General features: G+C 37.3%; 2 protein-coding genes across 2 annotated transcripts in view; one reads left to right on the top strand and one right to left on the bottom strand.

The window, feature by feature from the left end:
- Positions 1-1,158: 1,158 nt before the first annotated feature.
- Positions 1,159-20,876, bottom strand: LOC110069462 (arf-GAP with coiled-coil, ANK repeat and PH domain-containing protein 3-like). The gene is made up of 22 exons (XM_089291363.1): positions 20,613-20,876; positions 18,884-19,039; positions 17,516-17,629; positions 17,281-17,373; positions 16,517-16,627; positions 15,693-15,761; positions 13,980-14,051; positions 12,585-12,694; positions 11,650-11,744; positions 11,180-11,214; positions 10,495-10,663; positions 10,061-10,175; positions 9,406-9,520; positions 8,163-8,303; positions 7,895-7,972; positions 7,347-7,391; positions 6,672-6,804; positions 6,326-6,459; positions 5,759-5,847; positions 4,971-5,118; positions 4,370-4,438; positions 1,159-4,274 (listed from the first exon to the last, which is right to left on the bottom strand). The coding sequence occupies exons 1-22, from the start codon at positions 20,733-20,735 to the stop codon at positions 4,182-4,184; spliced, it is 2,307 nt and encodes a 768-aa protein (XP_089147489.1). The 5' UTR covers positions 20,736-20,876; the 3' UTR covers positions 1,159-4,181.
- Positions 20,877-21,263: 387 nt separating this feature from the next.
- LOC110069535 (chromatin-remodeling ATPase INO80-like) overlaps positions 21,264-22,339 on the top strand; it is a 38,097-nt gene continuing 37,021 nt past the window's right edge. Inside the window, exons 1-2 of the mRNA XM_089292707.1 lie at positions 21,264-21,463; positions 21,865-22,013. Coding sequence (XP_089148833.1) covers positions 21,886-22,013 — 128 coding nt within the window. The 5' untranslated portion in view covers positions 21,264-21,463; positions 21,865-21,885. The remainder of the gene's footprint in view (positions 21,464-21,864; positions 22,014-22,339) is intronic.

Below are 22,339 nucleotides of genomic sequence, written 5' to 3'. Positions count from 1 at the left end.
AATCTCATTAGTTATTTTATTAATACTATACATGAAAAAATTACGCGATTCTGATTGGCTGAGAGCAGTGCAGTTCAAGTGTAACACCAGTGCAAATTACACATTGTAATTCTCGATTATGATTGGCTGAAAGACAATAAGAAATTTTCGAAGCCAATGATTTTACGTAAAATGATGAGGAAAATTTTGTGCGGAAACTTTGAAAAAAGTTTTCTCGAATGAGAAAAAATGGCTTCAAGAAAGGTCTTGCGGCACTTCCTCCACGCAAAGTTTTTCGTGTTTTTATCATTAATAAGTAATCATACGGTTTTGAGTTCAATTTGGTATTGATTTGCACTTGTGAGTTTTTCAAAAAGCTGAAATTCCACTTGCTGAACTGGCTCGTGCAATTTCAGCTTTTTGAAAAACTCACTCATGGAAATTAATGCGAAATAGAACTCGAAACTGTATGATTACCTATACAAACACTAATGAATACCAAGTGAGCTTTCACTCCAAAACATGATATCTACACACTTGAAAATAACATGTTATCTTAACATGGAAAAAGATTGCATTGCTACGGTAACATAGTAAATTGGGCCTTTCACTGCAAAAGTCAAAAGGTTCGTTATTTCATTGGTGTTGATATAATAAATAGAACATTACACGGTCGCTCAGAGATAGGAAATTGCTCTTCTCGTGCTGAAAAGTATTTCACTCGTTTGCTGCGCTCACTCGTGAAATATTTTTCAACACTTGACGAGAAATTTCATATCTGTGTGGCCATGTGATATCCTCTATGTTCTCTTCATTCAAAACGGACACATTGCAAATCTTCAGAGATAGGTCTTCTCCCCAAACTATGAAGAAAAATTGTCAGTCAGTGTGGTAATGTTCCTGTGGAGCTGACAAATCAGTACAATTTATTGTGAAAAGTTGCTCACAGCAAACACCACCACGAGGATAGGAAAACTTTGCACTGCATCTTGTGTTTGCTCAGTATATATTTCACGCCTGATCGAGGATTGTGTCATGTCAAAACATTTGTGGTAATCAGGTTGGAGTAAGACTTCTTATGTAGAAATGAAACTTTTCCCTTGCATCAAATGAAAATCACTTCTAAATGGAATGTGGTAACTTGTGACTAGTTTGAAAGTGGTAATGCAAACACTAGGCTAGGATTTTCAACACTTTATTTGAATAAAGATTGGCATGCTGAGATGCCTTTGATCTGTTGCAACAATAGTTAAGGAACAGACCAACAAAAAAGTAAATGGACTAACAACATTTGCACTCAAAGGAAGGGGAAAGGGGAATTCATCCTAGGAATTTAAGCTTTGGGCATGCTGCCTGATTTTCGAATCATTTACCTCCATGCAAGCCAAAATATATTATTTTTCACATCCTATTTATATTTCAGACTTCACCTGTAAAATCTGTACTGTATTCTGATCTTTTGAGATCTGTAACTTATTTCACACAATCCACAACACTAGTACTGAAGAAGATTGTTCAGAAGTCACCCCTTTGGGCAGGCACATTGAAATACAGCTCATATTGGGGAGCACTCCCGCATATTGGTATCACCACAGAGTTGGAAAAACTTTTCTACCTGAACTAACAAAGGAACTGCTCTTGCCTGTAACCTGGCAGACAAGCCAACACTGAGGTGGGATCAGTACAGCATGTTGGGGGTTGTGGAGAGGTGGGTGTTATCCCCTAGTGGCTGTCTCCTCCATAGAGAGGTTTTGACAAGGGATGTTCTGCTGAGTGCAGAATTAAGCACAGGATGCTAAGAATGTTTGCTCAATCCAAGCACCTTCACCTCTCAATTCTATGGTGAATATTCATTTGCCAGTCAGCAACATTTTTTTATCAACATAGAAACTGGGGAACAGAAGTTTCAATGCTGGCCACAGTATAATTTTTATTAGTATAAATCTACTACCGTTCTATCACGAATGATATTCTCTGATTGGCTATGCTACTCACTATCTATTCTGTGAGAGATAGTGAGTAGCGCAGCAGTGTGCCCTTGCTAACAAAATGATGGCCCCTTCTTGGCGTTTTCGGAGTGTCTGTGAAGAGGATTTAGATAAAGTTTTGAACAACTAGTAGATTTATACTAAAACAATATTAGATTATTTGCTCTTTATTTCTATTGAAGCTCATAATCTAGTTGTTTAATATAAAGAACAGGTCTGGGTAGTGGAGAGGGTAGATACTGCTATCTACTAGATAGATCATTATCCCCTGGATAGTGATTTGTTGAGTGGATAGCATTATACACCCACTGAGTAACTGGTGCTTAGTTAGTGAGCAAGTGAAACACTCTAGTTCAGATCTCGCTATACCCTTGATAAAAACTGACAAGACTTATAATACATTTGGTTGATAAGATCAATACACTATAAAACAAACTTGCAATAGAAGCGGATACTTCCGTAAGTCTTTTGATTGGTTACAGTTCAACTGGTACCTCAAAACATAAGACTAATTAAATATTTGTCACACAAATTTTGGGTATCATTTTTTTTCTCAGCTTCCCAGCGTTCCGGAATCCTAAATCCTTAAATCTGATTGGCTTATCACGCACGATCCAGTGGTCTGAATTTTACCATCTGGACCCTGAGTATGGATGGCTCTCAAATTTTCAACTGGCAACATTTCAAGCTTTTTATTTATACACCATAAAACAATGTGAAATGTAAACATTCAACACAGAGTCAAACAATTACGGACAAACAATTATAGGTTTTTGTACCCGAAAAGTCAAACACATGTGTATGCCAGATTTGCACTGAATGGCTTTAATTAAGGTTACTATATACCTTTAAAGCACCTTTAGAGGTATCTCACGTCCAAGCGATATAGGGCATGTGCTTTAAACTGTAGATAGCCAAACCCCTATATCAAATTAAAGTTTATAGAGCTGGCTATCACACTTAAGAAACACCCAACTAGTGGACTAATGCAAATCCTGCATTTTAATTGGCAACGCTACTAGAAGACTATTAGTAATAGTCCTCGAGTGGTGAAATTGGCACAATCGAGCATGACCCTTTCTTTCGTTTTATTCCCAAATAAACATTTCTTCAACTTGCATTTGCTAACTTTATTATTGCCTTTCCTGTCCGACTAGTTGGGTGATACTAAAACAATTAGACCCTTTGCCCTCAAGGGCCACAGGACAATAGTAGCCCTTGTGCGCTAAGGGCCTAATTGTTAAATATCAAGAATTTTGAGAGAAAATGAAATTATTGTTGAATTTTTCATGACCTCTAAATGAGAGTGTCCAAATCATCTTTTGGGTCCCTTTTGAAAGCTACAAGTCAAAGGGAATTTGTTTGTTTGCCCTCAAATTTGGACAGTAGTTAGTTTCTCATATAAACAACAAAAGCATGTCTGCAAATTTTTTTCTTTTCAAATATTTTTTGTTGGAGAGTGATTTTTATATAGTCACTCCATATTTTTTAATCCTATTTTGAAAATGTTCTGCAACTTTTCACTGAAATTGAATATGGCAAATCGCAGACAGGTTTTTAGTGCTTTGGGGCTGGAAACTGAGGAACCAATTAAATAAGTGAAAAACAAAATTCACTTCAACTTGTAGCTTTCAAAAGGAGATTTGGATGATCGCATTTAGAGGTAAAAAATTCGATAATTTATTTTATTTAAAAAATCTTGGTATAGTTTGATAGCCTAAGCTTTAATTTGATAAAGGGTTTTAGGTATTTACAGTTTAAACCAGATGCACTACATCCCTTGGACATGAGACACCTCTAAAGGAATACGGTAACCCTCAAAATAATTCAACACAAAAGTTGCTTCCAAAGCAATACCATAGAGAAAAAATTAAACATGTTATTTGCTGGCGTTGTTTGGTCTGCATTAGGAAAAACTGTGCCCTTGATCTTGAGTGCTGTTTTTTCCAATACAGACCTCCTGGCCAGAAAATAACATATAATTATATGTCTTGTTTGAATTTGTTACGTGGGACATCACATAACACAACACTTCTGGAGCCTTGCCTGGTGATCTAAATCAAGCTAGTGAATTTAGATATGTACATTGTCCTTACAACAATTGTTACCATAATTTTACATTCAATGACATGTTTCACCTACACCTTCATTTCTTGGGATGAAGCAATAAAATTATAAATAGCATTAAGTTTCGTATTTTATTTGTATTCTAAGTTAACATTCACTTTCTTCTCCTTCTTCAGCTGTAACAATCAGCTGTGAAGAGGCAAACTGTCCTTTATGGGTACAAGAAGATGGAGGACATTCCTGTCAAGATAGAAAATTGTAATGTTTAGTTAGAAGGGATAGTGGTTCTTCAGCTTCATATTTTAAAGAATAATTATATAAACCAAAGAAAATACCTTGCAGTCTTCTACAAGACAAACTGGACTTCCTCGGTTTAGACTTCTCTCTTGCAGGAAATCAAGGAACTGAAATGAAAGCATTATACAAGATTACAATCAGCTCTCTGTTGAATAACTTGCAACTAAGCCAGAGAAGAGAGGAAGAGAGAAAGTGATTCTTTTGATAATTCAAATACAACTTACCAAGCAACGCTTAGGTTGGCACTTACTGTTTATTATAGACCATGTTCATTAATGGCTGCCGATTTAATGTTCTTTCTTGATAGTGTCTACTGCACTGTACATAGAAGATAGTTTTGACCTTTAAGTCTGGAAGGAACCCTAGTGTGTGGCCATTTAAATGAAAGCTGTCTTGGCCACCTCTTTCATGTAGTGTGATACTGTGTCTTATTGGAATTTTGTGCATGTGACAATTCAACTGAAGGATGCAGAGCATAGATCACTCTCAAATGACACTGTTTGTTACTAATTTTTAGATAATTAAGAGAGGGAAGAGTGTATATGTTTTAAGTCAATTTGTTCCTTAGGTCACAATGATTTCAACCTAGGTTAATTCGTGTCAAAGTAGAAGGTGCTTAAATTAACCATTAAATATTACCTCTGCAGAGTCATTAAAAAGTTCATCTTCATCTTCTCCTGGTGGCCTGTTTTTCATCACTGCAGGGAATTCCTGATCTGGACTTTCCTCAGCCATGTAAAAATGGCGATCTATGTATTTTGAGCGAATGAAGTTTTGCCTCTCCTCCCTAGTTAAATAATAAATGTTAAATTAAGTCCTGTAAGTGGTAATGCTTACCAATGGAAGCGGAAATCACCAGACTACATATGTTGTACATGTAACAAAATTAACACTGAAAGATGTGTTTCCATTGTCTCGTTTCAATTGATCTGCAGACAAAGGACTGGATAATCTCTTTTGAAAGTGCATGATTCGGATCGTCACACAACAAGAAGCATTGCGTGACAACCCAAATAATGGTGGCAAAGATTTAGACTGATACCTTGCATTACCTGTGTGTATATATGACAACTCATCCAGAATCTTAATAAGAAGATCCCAGAGAGGTGTAAAAGCTATTGCTAATATTTGCCAGATGTTTTTAGTTGTAAATTAATAGCTAAAATTAGACTTGGAATAGAAATAATCTCAAATCATTTATAAGTCCATGGTAATGTTATTCTGCTTTGCAATTCTCAAGGTCATCCCTGTCATGCAGCACTTCTCACAGTGCATTGCATTACAAACAATTAAAACAAAGATGCAAAGAAAATTAAGTCAGGGAAATTATTTTTTTTGGGGGGGGGGGGCAGGGGTATGGCCTCTTAGTCTTGAAAGGGAGGTGTTTGATTACAGTATGATTAAGGGTGAGTGTAACTGCAACTTACTTTGTGCAATCTCTTGTGGGTTTCGGACATTCTCCAAGATTGCCTTCATATATTCTGTTCACTTTATCATTACCCATAGCTTCCATGAACTAGTAAAACAAAATGCAACCAATAATTATTTCAGGCAAAAAGTGCAGTGATTAATATCATGCATACTTTGAGGTTAGACCATTTTTAATCTGCAAGTACACAAGAGAAAGAGCTGCCAATAACAATGATTAGAGCTACCTTAAAAAGGTAGAATAGGCAGATAAATAAATAGGTTTTAAGTTTATATTTCCAGGAATGTAGAGAAGTTATCAGGAAGAAAGGATAATTTCTTGAATACCAATCCCTCAGACCTCTCTGACTGTCTGAATCACTTGAAAGAAAGTTTGTAAAGTGTCAAAAATTGTAACAATTAATGTAGTTTGCATGAAAAGTTTGCATTTGAACCATCCTTATGGTCCATCAGACTGGAAACTGTCTCACTAAATGTCAAAAGTTTCATTCAGTGTTACCTCTCTGAATTTCTTGGTGCATAAAGTAAGTTGATGACTTTTGCTTGTAATGTTGATTACCTCTCACCTTCACAGTTGGCTCCTCCCATTTGTCTAACGTAAGTGATCTTACTTTAGACACATGCACTCCAAGGCTGCGATGGATTCCAGAACATTCAATACAAACTAAGATTCCTAGGTTAATACTCGCCCAGTCTGGTCCTGAAAACAAATATTAAAACATCACATAGGCCTTAATGCCAAGAGAATTTTTTTTATATCAATGGCAAGAGAACGTGCACACAAACAAGTAATGTTCTATCTCCATCTTCAGTTTTCTTGCTTTCTGACTGATCAATTAATGTACCCCTCTACCAGTTTGAAAGCCTGTTCACAGCTGAAAAGGTTTAGAAAACCTGAAGTTTAAAACTTACTTGGTGCAGAGCAGTCTGCACAATAGGAATTGCCTTCGATCTTTCTAATTCTCTCTGAAGCATTAAGCACAAATACTTTCTTTGCATTGGCAGCAGAGTGGCTTGATCTGTCGGCTTGTGATCTAGCAAGAGACTGAAGGAAAAAAAGCAGGGACAAAAAGTTTTACATTTAGACAAAATTTTGATTTTTTGAGTGCAAAATGTCACTTTCAGAAACAAAATAATTTGTAATGTTCTGTTTGACAACCTTTATGTCAATTCAACCGTCCAGAATGACTGGTTCCAGTAAATAACCAACCACAAGGAGATTCCAAGGGGGAGGGGAGGGGGGGGGGGTCAAAAGCCCAAATTTTAAACGGAAAGTATGAACCAAAACTAAAATTTCTAGAGGGATTGGGGGGGGGGGGGAGGGGATAGGGGTCTAAACCACAAAACCCTCCATGGGAAGGGTATGGATATTTTCTGGAACAACACTATATCAAAGCAGGCAAATTAGCTTAACCCTACAATGACAAAAGTTCATTAGTGATAGTTAAAACACATTTAGTATGAAGTGGTGCTCTCATAGTTGATAAATACCTTTCCCTTCTGACAGTATATAAAGATAAGGAAGCAGTACTGAATGGTGTATGTGCTATCTAGGGGATGAAACTGAAGGATGCATTACATGCTCACCTGTAGTTTTGCCTTAGAATTTCTTAATGCATCAGCAGTTGCTTTCTGTTAAAAAATAATTACATATCTGTCATTGTTGTTATTGAACCTTGGCCATCTGGCTTATTCAGCTGCTGGAGAATGAAGCTATCATTAATTATTAAAAGAACATTGCTATTCACTAGTGAGTAGGACACTGGTCTATGATCACCATATGTACAGTTCACCAGCGGCCCCCCCACCACTCAAATGTTTCACAGGATGCCTGTACTATTCACCAACACCCATTTACGCACTAGGAGCACAAGGGAGAGAAACACATTGTGAGAGGAAAATATCTTGCCCAAGAACATGCATGACACTATGACCCTGGCCTGAGTGCTCCAATCCAGACTGCTCAATCTGAATTCCAGTGCATGAACCAATGAGTCCATACATCATCCCCCAAAAAATAACAATAGCAAAAATATTCTTGGAAAAATAGGAATTCCTAAAAGTTTCTAAATGTACAGTACTTGAAAATAAGGCAACACATATTGAAAACTGTAGAAGAGAAGATCAGCTCTTACCTGAATGGCTGTCACCCATTCCTGTACTTCTTGCTCTGTCACTGCTTGGAATATTCTTTCACTACTTGGAGATATAAGCTAAAAAATAATGTAGAACAAAGATTTAGTTTGTGGCTTACACAACAACAACAAAAGATTATTTGGCTGTATGTAATAATTACTATAATTATAGCTGTACACTGTATAGATCATGTACATGCATTTTTTTGGTTCAACTGAGAGACTAAAAAATAATATGATCAGCAATTCAAAGGAATTAAAGCAATACCTGAAAACAGTTATTTCTGTCAGCATCAGCTGCAGAACAAAACTTCACTGTGCATAGAAGTAGATTCTCCATTACTGATGGACTGAGCTGTTCTTGTCCCTGAGCTAACAACCTTCCATCCTTATGGTCTACTATGAAGTACTAAAAACAACATACAGAAAAGGAAGGAGAGCAGAAAACTGATGAAGGTATAGAGGGATTCATGCTGATGTCATTGTTTACATTTTTGCTCATTTGCATATGGCTTTACGTACTGAAGAAAGAATGTTAGATATGAATTGACTCCAGGCAGCTAAAGAGCTAGTGAAACTTAATACCTGGTGAAATTTTTAGCTCTTTGGGTGCAATATTCAAGGAGATATTGTCTTTGAAAATATATCAAGCTCATATTCATTGGCAGAGTTAATCATACTATGACCTTTCAATATTCAGAACTGATTTATTTGTAGCTCCATCAGAAACTGAATTGCTTATGCTAATGAGGCAAATACATTTTAAGGATCCAGTCATTGCAAGACCATTATACTCCATTATACCTTGTTAAGGCAGTTTTGATTATCTTGTCAAGTAGTTGAAAAGTATGATAAGAGTCTATTTCAACCCTGGGCATTGAAGGAGTGAGATATAGAATGACTGAGACTATAACATTTTGGATTGTTGGTGTGTCTGAAAAATACTAGCCCACTCTAATGTCTGGAAAAGGAAACCTTTACATACAACAAGCTCAGGCTCTAGAGGCATGTGCCAATCAAATTATAAGTTGAAAATTGAACATAAACGTCATTAGGGTCCCTAACAATAGGGGTTTGACCAGAGGGTTATTTATAGCAGGTGCACAAAAGTGTAACCAACCACATGTAGCTAACACTTAAGTCAATTGAATTACAAGATGGCTGAGTCAAATGGACTTGACCTTGAAGCTTTCTAATCTCTAGACTACAGTGTAGGCACCTAATGTGTCATCTTTTAGTAGGCATTTATCATGATAAACAATTTCAATTTTACTTGCTGCCAATACAGTAACTGCCTTTCATGTAACCATACTTACATACTCAGTTTCAATGACTCTACTAACTTATTAACAATCTTAAGTTTAGACTTGACCAATTTAATTAATATGTAGATATGTGTAAATCGTTGTTCTTTTTTAAAACAAATATTTAGTTTTGTACAGTAACTTGTCAAACAATGCTTATTCAAAATCAGTAACAAGTATTTGAAGCTAATCTTGTAATATGCCTACCAGTAGTGGCCATCTTGACTTAGGAAATCCCTTCTGTTTTATCCTTAAATAACCTCTTTTACACTGCTCCCATCCATGTGAAGAAGTGACTTGAGTATCTTTCCCTGTTGATATTCTGAAATAAAGTCAACAGGACCATTATTGCCCACATGCTGAGCTTTTGACCTCCACAAACTACACACTCTTGATGGAAATAATTAGAGAAAAAATAAAATTCTCAGCTTTAATCAATAGTGACTACTCGGCTGGCTAGTAACTTTAGTCAGTAACTTAACATTAAGTCTGTGTTAAATGCTTGTATTAGCAATTTCAATTTTGTTATGTATTGACTAGTAATAACATTAAAAAACCTTAGGAACTCTACAACCAATCACCACATTGATATACTGATAAAACAACAACAACGACAACAACAATCTTTATTTTGTGCCCAGAAACATTTTACAATAAAAATAAATACATGCAATGTGAAAAAATAACAATGAAAAACAGAGCATCTTCTGTTTGGCCTAAATTAATAGTCACTGGGTGGTCAAACAAAACTAGAAAATTTCAACGAAGAAGTGTCATAGGGCTACATTAAAACAGTTAATTTTTCCTCTTCATTATCTGTGTAATATCTGTGAAGAAACACATCAAGCTTTTTTATAATTACTGGATAGGCCTTGATTCATCTGTTTGCTCGACATTTCTGTTTTGTGGAGTTACTTCAGAACTTGGGCTAAGAAGATCATCTGGCACAACTTTAATTACTTTTTCTTGAGCATCATCTAGGACAGAAATTGGGAAGGATTACTTGATTGCCATGGTTACAGTTAATCTTTAAAAAAAGACTGTTTCTGAAAAATTTGTCAAAACCCAAAAAGATGTTTTTTTTGCACACTTCATAAATGTACACAGTTAATTGTACATGAAGCACTTTTTAAAATCTCTCCTTGCTCAGATTTACCTGTTTCTGATTTTCACTGTAGTTGCGTATTTTTTTTTGTGTGGTCTTCATTATTATTGTTATTTTTTTAAGTTTTGGGAAGTTTATTTTGGAAAAAACAAAATAGAAACCCCAAAATGCCCCACTCCACCATCTTGTACCTTCCGGAGTAGCTGACGAGCTTTCCTTTTTCTTGGCTGGAGATGATGGTAAGCTAGTCGGTGGTTCAGGGCGGGGTTTTCCTTGTGTAGATGATGACGTCTCATCCTTTCTACTGACTTGTGGAGATGATGACTGTCCAGGCTTCTCAACCACCTCCCATTCGTGATCCTGCAGAAAGAAAGCTGAACAGTCATCAAGAAACAATGCGAGTCACCTGTCTCCTTTTTTCAGATTTCATGACTTTTAATTTACAAATTATTAATATATAATAGCGATATTCAACTCTTTTTAACACAATATTCCAGAAATGTTTCCAGGCTCACTTACAGTAATGGGCTCCACTGTACATGTATATTAAGGAAATAATACTATTGGATGAGGGTTTCTTTGATATCCAGAATTATGAGGGATCAGAAAAGTGCTATCATCTGACAGTTACTGAGATATACATTGAGTTTTCAATGTATAAAAATAACACTATTATCGTATTTATTTGGTACAGTGCAGCTCCATTTGTAAAGCAATATTAAAGAAGGATGACATTACAGGCATCTAAACACCACAATATTGCCAGAACGTTTAGCAAATAACAGATTGTCTTAGTTGGCTTGCACAGCTGAAGGTTTCATTGGTGCATAAAAATGCCAATATATCAATAATTACTAACAGTTATCAGATGATTACCTGGCGCTGTTGATCCTTGCCAGATTTCTTGGATCCTATATAAATGAAATGATGTTGAATGTAATTACATATATAGAAGATATTACATGGTAGCAAAAAGATATGAATTTTCTTTTAAGGTGGAAAATATTGTTTTTAACATAAGAAAATAAAGCTCATGTCTCCACCATGTACAGTAAGTTTCTTTTTATCACACTGTAGACTAATCTTTCGCTTGATTTTCACTGACTGTTTGTGAAGAAGGGGGAAACGACGTAATCAATAGACTCATCAGTAAAAATATGGAAAATTAATTTTGTCACTCAGGTCCAGTAAAACATATGTGTATACAAAATAAATTTTTCTATTCTTTTGTACAAATGAGCTTATCGTACAAATATATGGATCACAGGCTTCACTCAATATGCACACCTCATATAAACTTCCATTACACCAATTAATAACTGAACATTATCATGTTAAATTATTACCTGCCATACTGCCTTGTATCAAATCCCCAATTTTGTTGAAGAATTTCCCAGCCTGTGCATTCACAGTATTGACAGAATGACCTAAGGTTGCTGACCTAGTATGCATACACAGAAGAAAAAGAATCTAACCTTTATTTAATGAAGTAGTCCATTTTTCCTTTCAAATTACTGTGAGTGTAACAAAATTCTAAAATTATAGGCATGCAAGATGTGCAAAGTACCATTGTTACATCACACAATGCTTGTAGCAGTTACATAACTACAGTGGAATCCCGATTTTCCAATACTCAATTTTTTGAAAATCCAGACTCTTCACATCTAAAGTTGCTTCCCTCCACTCAGTCAAACACAAATTTTACCCCCAATGTCTCAAACTACCTGATTTTTCAAACCAATTCTTGTTTCCCTTGGAGGTTTGAAAAATCACAGTACCTATGTAGCAATGGGTTCTTTTACATCCATAATTTGCAGGTCTGATACTAAAATTGTTGAGAAAACCTGTTGTAGCTGGAGCTTCTCACACTAAGAATCAGGACTTATTAAGTTTCTTTTAGGAAATAAAATTTATCTACAAATTATACACTAAGTTTAACTTATAGCATTTTAGGCAGTGAAACAGACTGATCTTGAAACCAAAATCTAGTGATGTTTAATTACCATAGCCTACAGGGTGTAAAGAAAACCTGTTTTGGGACATACTAGCCCAAGAGTCTTTCTCATTTCTTACAGCAATTCTGTAATTTGAATTTCCTCAGAAAGTTTCCCGCATAACTGCACTTATCGGTCAGGGTAGTGATGCTCAAAATCCACTAACCCATCTGCAAGATCCCTTAGTCACAGGCTATCAGACATGACTTTCTTTGCACGCTGAATTAGATTGTTGTAAGGATAGGTTTTGCTGTTCAGTGCTAGTGTTAGTAAATTAATGTAGTTACCCGAGTACAGTGGCCTGTGGCTCAGCAAATGACTGAGCATCTTTCTGATACTGAGTAAGGATATCAGCCTCACTTAATGCCTGCACATCTTCATCGACTTGGAGATTTTCCTGCAGAGAGTGCATAACAATATTGTAGTGTTTGGTAAAGCCACTGTGTAAACAAACTAATCAGTGGTTCAAGGAGATATCCCACCTTTTGTTAATTTTACCCGTAGTTAAAAATTTTACACTTCCTGTCCTCAGGGTAGGGTAGGGGAGGTGTGGTGGCCTCATTGTTAGTGCGCTCATCTCCAGATCGAGCTGTCCAGGTTTGAGTCCTGGCTGAGGTCATTGCGTTGTGTTCTTGGGCAAGACACTACACTCTAACAGTGCCCCTCTCCACACAGGGGTATAAATGGGTGCAGTTGACCTTAATGCTGGGGGTAACCCTGCAATGGACTAGCATCCCATCCAGGGAGGAGTAGAAATACTTTTAGTTGCTTCATGCTACAGAAACCAGGATAAGCTCCCGCCTGATGGTCCACTTGGCTCGTATACAGACTTGACCTTTTACCTCAGGGTGATGGAAGTCTCAAAAGCCAATAAAGATTGAAGCAAAAGGAAAGTACATAGCTAAACTGAAATGTTTAGAGAGGTACAGAGTTCAAAGCAGATAACCTTCTATGGAAGATTATGGACAGAATGAAAAGAAAAGACCAGGCAAGCAGAAACCATGATAATGCCAGAGAATATGATAACCACCATGTGCACATAAACAGGATAAATACATGTAATTATGCTTCAATAATAATAGTAATAGTAATAATAATAATAATAATAATAATAATAATAATAACAATAACAATAATAGTGATAGTGATAGTGATAGTGATAGTAATAATAATAACTTTATTTAAGTGTCGAGTGTATTTAGCACTCTTGTGCTAATTGGGAATACTGTAAATAAATAACCAAATATTGCAAATAGAACATAAACTATTAAGAATCCCAACTGATTGGAGGCTGACCAGTTGGCTATTTACACAACGTGGTCGAGGCGTTGAACTCGGGACTACCGAGAACAAATCCAGATAGCGGTAGGGTGGAGGATTTGAACCAGGGACCTTCAGATTTCAAATCCAGCACCCTAAACCACTCGGCCATGCTGCCTCCCTAACTCGGCCACGCTGCCTAACTTCAAGGAGTTATATTACAGTGTCTGACAATGAATTAAGACCAGTGAGTCTGACTGTTGCTAATACACTTCAAAATCTGGCCACATCAATAGTTGCTGTATTGAAACTGGGTTTATTTTCAGCATTAAGCTTCTACATTAAATTATACTGTTATCTTGACAGCAATATAAACTACAATGAATGAATTGTCTCTCCGAGTTTTATTTCAGCCAACCCACCTCTAGTTTGGCATGTGTATTTTGCAGTTCTTGAAACAGATCATTCATATAAGGTTCCACATCCTTTAATGTCTATCAAGGGTACAAAACATATTTATTTAGTAAGAACATGTTATGCTTGGTTGTCCAGTACACTGAATTCAACCAACTGAAAATTGTTGAGAAATGACCAAGAATCAAAGAAACCTTGTCATAATAGTTGCTTTTTAGATGTTTATAAAAGGCTAAAAGTTACTAAAATGTTAAAAAACCAAAACGTTTGTGACCATAAGGTCATTATCAGTGGTACATGATGGAAATTTACATACAACTTGGTTTTGCTAGATTAAGTTATTATATAGTTAAATGGAATTTAACATAGTTAATGACTAGGAGCTAGTCTGGTCAGTAGCGTTTTTATAGGCGGTTGTCAGTGTCTTGGCTGTCTGTGAGCGTTTGGTTAGCGTTTGGTGCGTTTTGTAGCGTTTGATATAGTTCAATGAAATTTTACATAGTTTATGACCAGGAGCCAGTCTGGTCAGTAGCGTTTTTGTAGGCGTTTGTTAGTGCCTTGGCCATCTGTTAGCGTTTGTTTAGCGTTTGGTGCGTTTCTGTAGCGTTTGCAACAGTCATATGGTCGTGAGAGCCCTGGGGCTGACATTGTCCCGCGGTATATTTGGTTAGTACATGTGTTGTCGTCCCATGTGCTCGCAGTGTGTTCATCGCTCTGTTAGTGTGGCGTTGTGGATTGAATTATAGTTTAGCGGTTCTCGGCGTTCCCTCCCTATCCCCCCCTTTCTTTTCAGCATTTTATTTTATTTATTTATTTATTTATTTACTTATTTATTTATTTATTCATTTATTTTCCACCAATGCCGTCTGGCTTGAGTGTGACGGGTGCCTGTAGGGGGCTTGGCGCGGGTTGGGCAGGCCAGTCGAGTGTTCTAGCGCCTTGGGGATGTGACTGCGGTTGCAGCCCCCTGGCTTCGTAGGCACCTTCCCTCCACTAGCAACTTGGGCGTTAACCCAAGGGGAACAGGTCTGCAATGAAAGAATGTACTTGTTTGTTTAGGGTTGGTTTCTCGCAAGCAATTTGCAGGCCTTCCACTATTTTCCTCCGAAAAGTGCTTTTCTTGGTGCATGCAATGTTTCATGTGTATGCGTGGGTTGGGTGTTTTGTGAGGTGACAGGCTGGTTTGGAGTTGTGCTAAGTTTCTTTTTGTTTCCCCAATGAAGGTTTTGCCACATGTGCACTCAGCATGACATTTTATTTGTGCCAATTTTTATCTTTGAGACTGAATAAACTTTTGATTTTCCTTGTTTGCCACAAGATGATAAACATAAATTGCCCATCAGTGAGAGACGGACCATTGTGTGCATCGAGAAAACCACTTTTTGGAGGAAAATAATGGAAGGCCTGCTAATTACTTGCGAGAAACTAACCCTAAACAAACAAGTACATTCTTTCATTGTAAAACTGTTCCCCTTGGAATAACTTAAATCGAACAAAACCAAGTTCAAGTGTATGTAAATTTCCATCATGTACCACAGATGATGACCGTACGGTTGAAAATGTTTTGGTTTTTAAAATTTTAGTCACTTTTAGCCATTTATAAACAAAGAAAAATGTTTGACAATATCTCAATGCATAATTTATTCAGTGCATAATTTATTGAATGTATAATTTATTGTATACACATATAATTATGTTTATGGTTTATTCTATTTCAATACCTGGTATGCAAAATTGAAGAAGGAAAACTGGGCAAGCATGTGTTCAAGAACTTTTTGGAGAATTATCACCTGTAAAATCAAAAAACAAAACAGAGGAACTTGGAAATCCTATTAATAGCGGGGTTCTGGCAGAGCCCCATAACTATAGGAACAAAACCACATGCATGCATTGGAATAGAAAACCGTGCAACCCTTTTTTAATGGACAACATGGCTAGTGGTGTGGATCGCGGATGCGGGCGCTCAATGATGACGAAGATGTCTCACAACATGGCCGCCATACTCTAACTAATTGGTCAACCAAGGCATACAGCCTTGGTTTACAGTGTACATATTTGATATTGAACATCCATGTTATGGTTCATTGACAGCTGTCAAAACAAGGCATGTGCTGACCAGTATCATGGGGGGCAGAGAGGGGGGAAGAGGGTGTTTGAGATATTCAACTTGCCTATGTCTGTTTACAGTCGAGTATTACATTTTCTGGGTACATGCAGAGGTGGATGTTGTTAAGGGGAAAGGGGAGTTTAAAACTTGGCTAAGAAGCATAGGACAAAGATTTCCAACTAAGTAATAGTTTATAGATCCAAGAAGGTTTAGTGACATGATTTAAGTACGCGCACAGGATGAGACAATAATGGCATTCGTTGTAACTTTTCCTGTTGCCTTGATGGTCTGAAGAGACAGACCACACATAGTGAGGTTTTCAGAAGAGTGGCCAAGAAGATTGGAATGAAGACAGCTGAGCTGCTGCTTACATTATACATGGTGGGGCTGACTAAAATGGTCGAGACACTCGTCATCTGACAAAGATCTCAAGTTTACCTTCTTTAAAGTGTGGATGTCCCTCAGAGTTGATACATACTTGAGTAGGATCCGCTGATAATTATGCCTGGCATGCAACATGCCATGTGCAAGTTTGTCTAATACAGAGGGCTGTAAAGGAAAGTAACATTAATAATTTTAATAGGCAGTTGCTTACTTTGCAACCCTCCCTACTTTTAATGACAGATTATACTCTGCTACAATGGACCAGTGATATCTGTAGGGAAATTGGGTACTAGGCTATGGTCTAGCCCAATGTGTCATTACTTAATCATACCTTTTTGAATGACACAATCAACTTATTTCATACGGAGTTTGTGATTGTGTACTGATTAAGTTCATAACTTTAAAATTGAGCTATGAATCACGAGTATGGTAGTCAAAGCAACATAATCTGATATTGGCCTGCACAGTTAGATCGAAGATGTTTTAGAACGCAATGGATATCCATGAGATGGATTTTGAATCTATCAAACTCTTCTCTGTAACATCTATCTTGAAATAATTGTATCTTGTTAGAAAGTGCAAAACTCAACAAACTTGTGAAAAAACTGTGAGGCACCTTCCCTGATGTTAAGACAGAAAGATTCACTGATTTTACCTGTCATATGATCATGAAATTTGTCACCACCTGATCATTTTTTTGTTGAATCCATGAAAGAAATCAACTGTGCATGCAATGGCGTGAAAAAAAAAGTAAATTCTGCAATCAACAGATGTCTGGGATCAATATTAGTTAAGAAACTTAAAGTAATTCTCTATACCTCCTGTAAGTTACTTAGATGTGAAAGACTGGAATACTTTTCCCAGGAAAGGTGCAAAGCATCTCTGGCTTTCTGCATTTGAGTTTGGAGGTCCTAAAATGTAGAAATTAAATATTTTGTTTTACAAGCAACAAAGACAGTATGCAAACTAAATTTTACTGCGCATCAAAACCTGCATATATGTATAAACTGAAAGACAAGTTATCAGGTATAATAAAATCAGGTCATATTTTACCTTAGCTTTTTCAAACTCCTTGGTCAGAGCAGCCAGTGGCTGTAAAGTTAGGATCTGTGTTTGACTCAGGAACATGTCCCTGTAGCACTCTATTCTCTGAAGCATGTCTGCAAACTAACAATCAATATCAAGATTAATTAAAACTAAAATACCAAGACGAGAGTACATCTATATTCATTTGTTCTTTCTACACAGCGCTCAACTATTGTACAGTCTTGAAATTGTACACTGCATGCCAGGGTCATGGCCCACTGGGCAAATGAGTGTGAAGAGTTTCTTCCCTTTAGACTTAAGTTACTTTTCATGCACTACGTATGTTTCACATCCTTCTTTCTACACCTGTCACAGGCAAATAGCCAATCATAGGTTGTGAATGACAGGGCTGTTCTCTGTAAGCACCAGCCAACAGCAAGCACTGATCTGATGAATCATTCCTGGTCCTGGAAGATCACTAAGGTTTTCTTGACAATCTCTAAAATATCTTTAAGGATCTTGCAGGTTACACCAGACCTGCCAACTCTCCCGGTTTTCCCGGGAGTCTCCAAGTTTTTCATCAAATCTCCCGGTCTCCTGGTTAGAGCACCAAATCTCCCGGGAACTACCTACCGTGGCTCTTTTTAATTTTTTTTTTCATTAATTTCGTTATTTTCAAGACGTCGGGAACGTTTGGAAGGCCTTCAGGTGATTTTCGGAGAGTAATCAGACATTATCGAAAATTATATTCTTACAATGCAAAGATTTCTAGCCGTCTCCAGGTTTTTGTACTCTGGGGGTTGGCAGGTATGTTACACTGTATTTCAAAATTTAACCCCTTGAGTGCCTGACCATTGTGTATGCTGTGTGCTACACCATTTTGACTGAAAATGGGTGTCTAGAGTAAAACCCTTCATATACCACAAGCTTTTTCACTTAAACTATAGACATGTACGCATTTTCTGATAGGTCATTTAAGTGTCTCTTCAATATGGTTAATTTCACTGAGGTTGACATAATTTGATATCCATACGATATCACAGCAATGAGACATTTGAAGTCTGTTGAGAAAATTTCCTATGAATCTCCAGTATCGATAAAGGTTGTTTCCTGTGTGCTGGGAGTTTGACAATATCTCTTACAATTTTGACATGCCCAGTACATCAAAAATTATGACATACTGAGTACGTCGTATAGGTGCTCAAGGGGTTAATACAATTCTTAAGAGTGTTGCAAGGATCTTGCACATATCTAAAGCAAGGTTTCTAAAGCATCTCGCAAGATCTGTAAGGATTCTCCTTTGAGATTCTGGTAAAATCTTTATCAAATGCTTTAGGATCTTGAAGGATCCTCATTACATCTTTCAATGTATTGATAACGTTTCCATGAATATACCTTCATTATTGGTTCGCTGATGTCCTTGTCATTTTCAACTGCCTTGGCTACATCTAAAAGAGAAGTGCCAAACCCAGCTGCAGCCTTGCTGTGTTGCATTCCAGTAGTGTAGTATGACTCCACTGTGCCTGCAAGTTTGGATAATGCCGGACTTATCTGACAGGAAAATTACACAAAAACAGGTGATTAAAATTTATCAATAAATGTTTGAAGTTGTCCTTCAGTAGCAATTCGGAATAGATAAATATATTGATTCAGTTGAGGCCTTGAGGTATTGTACTGTATTTTAATTCCAAGCTTTCGTCATTCTACACCATCATCAGGGAATGAACAAAAATATTCCATAGTGCATGATATAAAAGTAGTGTAGATGATGTGAATGATAGAATGTATTAAGGATAGTGAGTATAAATATGGTGATGAAAGTATACGATAATATGGACAATAGCTATTGAGTAGAAGTGATAAAGCGGTTGAAAATAAAGCAGTTCATGATAAAATGAAATAAAATAAAATAAAAGTTCTCTGAGTTTGATACAATCTTTCGGAAATATATGATAAAATGGACAATCTTCTATTTTGACCTGCTTTATCACTTTATTACTTGTACTCATTAATGATTGTCCATTTTATAAAGGATCTGATGATCTTGTACACAAGGGTTTCATTAAAGTTTTCAGCAGGAGTGGAACTGTTTTTCACTGGCGGACAAACTTTTTGAACTAAACTTCTTTATAAGAAAAACACTCCTCTACATGGTCAAACCAGGCAAACCATCCTCACAGAAGGTCAACTTGCCAGGTTCCTGGGGCCCATTTCTCAAAACCCCCAGAAACTTTTCAGGCCCACAAAGCCTATTTAGTTAATCGGTATTTAAAGACAGAGAGGTGCATATGCCTGAAACTTCTTGTATGCATAAAACAGCTTTATAGTCATAAGGTTTGAGATTTTGCTATGGCTTTTTGGGTGTGAAAACTTTTCAGGACCTTTGAGAAGCAGGCCTCTGGCCCTTAATGAAACCCCTGTGTGCATGAATTCCAGCAAAAAATCTGCAGCCAAATTTCTGGCAACCATTCTCTGCCATCAAAATTAATGCCATTAGTGTCAAAACAGATACTGTGAAATTGTATACAACAATGCACCCCCAACATACACTTAAGTAAGAATCCAGCTTTTCATTAAGAAACGACTTGCCCTAAGTAACCCTCAAAATCGAACCTCTTGACTCTTGACTCTCCCCACCTGCTACATGTAACATTGACACAAACATTTGTGAAACCCTCAGAGCTGAAGTAAACTAAATTTATCAAGTAATTAGTTCTGGACGTAGAGTTGCTCCAAGAACAGTTCATGAGAACAACTCAAAAAACCGTCGAGTGTAATTATATTCTAATACTAAAGCAGGTGTACAATCTAGTCCAAATGTCATTACAAGACAATAAAGATTTCAGTGAAACATCTCATACGTTGTAATACAGGCTAATACCTTATTTACAACTGACTTTTGTATTGGCGAGAATCTTTTTATCAACATGATAAAACTACTCGTAATTTAGGGAGAAAACGATGCCACCTTTAAATGAATCAAGATTTCAACAAGTCACATCGAGAAGTCACGTCAATATACTTCCGATGTTTTTATATACCTTAATCACAAAGTTTCGCGTTTCTTGGAAAAGTACAAAGGCAAAAGGCAACGTACAAATGTACAATAGAGCTTGATTCTCACCTCAGCGGCTCGATCAGTCCAGTATTTCAGGGACTGGTGACAGGCCGGACTGTCGTCCAGAACAAACTCGTAGCCGGGAAGGTTCGGCATAGAGGCCTCGAAATAGTTTTCATAAAACGTCATGACGAATCTTGAGGCCTGTTCACTGAAAACGACACATCATCCTTTCACGGCGATGGTTTCTGTGCCGCTGGTGAATGTAAATTAGATTGGAAATTTAAATTTCTTTACACCTTTATCGCTTTTTCGCTCCCATGTCCTCCGACATGAAAACAGCTTAGGAACCTCGCCAGGCTAGACTTCGTAGCATATGGGGCCGTAATGCATTATGGGATTGGTCTATTTCGTGATCTCTTACCACCGCTTTTTATCAAACATGAGCGAAAGGAACAGTTTTGGACTGCTAGATTCATAAATAAAGCTAAGGGAGTGAAGTTAAATATAAAACTTCGTAAATAGTCTTTCGGCTCATGCAAGTAATACAAGCATCCACTGATAACTTGCTGGCCATGGGCAATTAGTGTGCCTTTCTCCATATTTTGAATCCAACCCATAGCTTCTTTATTTTTCTACTTTTTAAAATTTTGTGCAATGATTTTAAGCACCCGTTGGACTGTTCACTCCCAGGTCTGCGCGGTTTAATTCATTGGGAACATGCGTACTAATGCGATTGTAAATGGCGGAGGCCCCCTGCGAAGGGGAATGATGGTCATGGGCCGCATTGCAAGCATTTTGCCAACACGACGGAGCAAATCCGCCATAACGGCAGAGCGACTTGAAGTAGGGTGGATATGGTTTCACAAAGGCCCATTTCTTCGAACATGCGGCGAGAACAGGCCGGGTGACTGCCGGTAAGTGGTGTTTTGTTTCGCCTTCGCTCTCACACATGTTTCACTGGAATTTTCGTTTGGTTTCCGTACGTTAAACTTTTTTAGTTTTGATATTTCGCTAACGAGTCTTCTTGAAAAGACTCGTGTAGTTCCTTTTGTTTGGTGGCTGAAAGCTTCAAGTGTCCACGATAGCTGGTATCTCTCGCGCCAATCGCCTCTGTTTTAACAGATTAAGCTCAGTTATTGACTGTCCCAGAACTGAAATTTTGTGGGCAAGTGTTAATTTAGAGAGAAGCACGTTTTAACACGAGAAGCGAAAGTTGATGGTAAATCTGACGTGTATTTCACGTCATGATCACCTTTGTCTGAACCTCGCTGTTACCAAGAATGGGTAATTCATGTGTGGATTTCACCAATTTCAGGTTTTCCAAGGGTTTGTTTCCATGGCATCACCCCAGCCATCCCTTGCAGCCCCTCTTCATGTCCAACACTTGGAGAAAGCTCTACGTTTGGATCCCTTCCTCAGTTACTTAGAGGGTGTCTTTACGGATCCTTACTCCACGAATATAAGGTAATTTTTCTCAAATGGACTGCTAGGAGGTGTCTAATTTTTGTGTGGACTAATTAGGGGTGTAAATTAAACCTACATGTTTGGAGTACTGAGAAATAAGGAAGATTATAAAGGAAGTAGAAAGACAGAAAGTATGATAATTAATCAAATGGGTTAACATTGTCTGGCGTTGTGATAGCAATACTGTATTTGCGATTATTTCGTCAATCCAATTATTTTGGAACAGGAAATATGTCATGGACCTCAAGGTACGTTTGTTCTGTACGTGGCAGTGCAATATCAGTGTTGCAGCTCGTTGACTTGATAACTGAGGGATAACTTTTAGT

Source organism: Orbicella faveolata, unplaced genomic scaffold, assembly GCF_042242905.1.
Source record: "Orbicella faveolata isolate gen_17 unplaced genomic scaffold, um_ofav_v1 contig_24, whole genome shotgun sequence".
NCBI lineage: Eukaryota > Metazoa > Cnidaria > Anthozoa > Scleractinia > Merulinidae > Orbicella > Orbicella faveolata.
The sequence above is the reverse complement of the archived record's forward strand: the minus strand, read 5'-3'. Positions and strand labels throughout refer to the sequence as shown.

Coding starts and splice junctions, on each gene's coding strand:
- LOC110069462 (XM_089291363.1), bottom strand. CDS start 20,735: ATGACGTTTTATGAAAACTATTTCGAGGCCTCTATGCCGAACCTTCCC. Junction 16,628..17,280: donor ATCTAAGTAACTTACAGGAG/GTATAGAGAATT, acceptor TTTCCTTTACAG/CCCTCTGTATTAGACAAACT. Junction 5,848..6,325: donor GGGAGGAGCCAACTGTGAAG/GTGAGAGGTAAT, acceptor TTGTTTTACTAG/TTCATGGAAGCTATGGGTAA.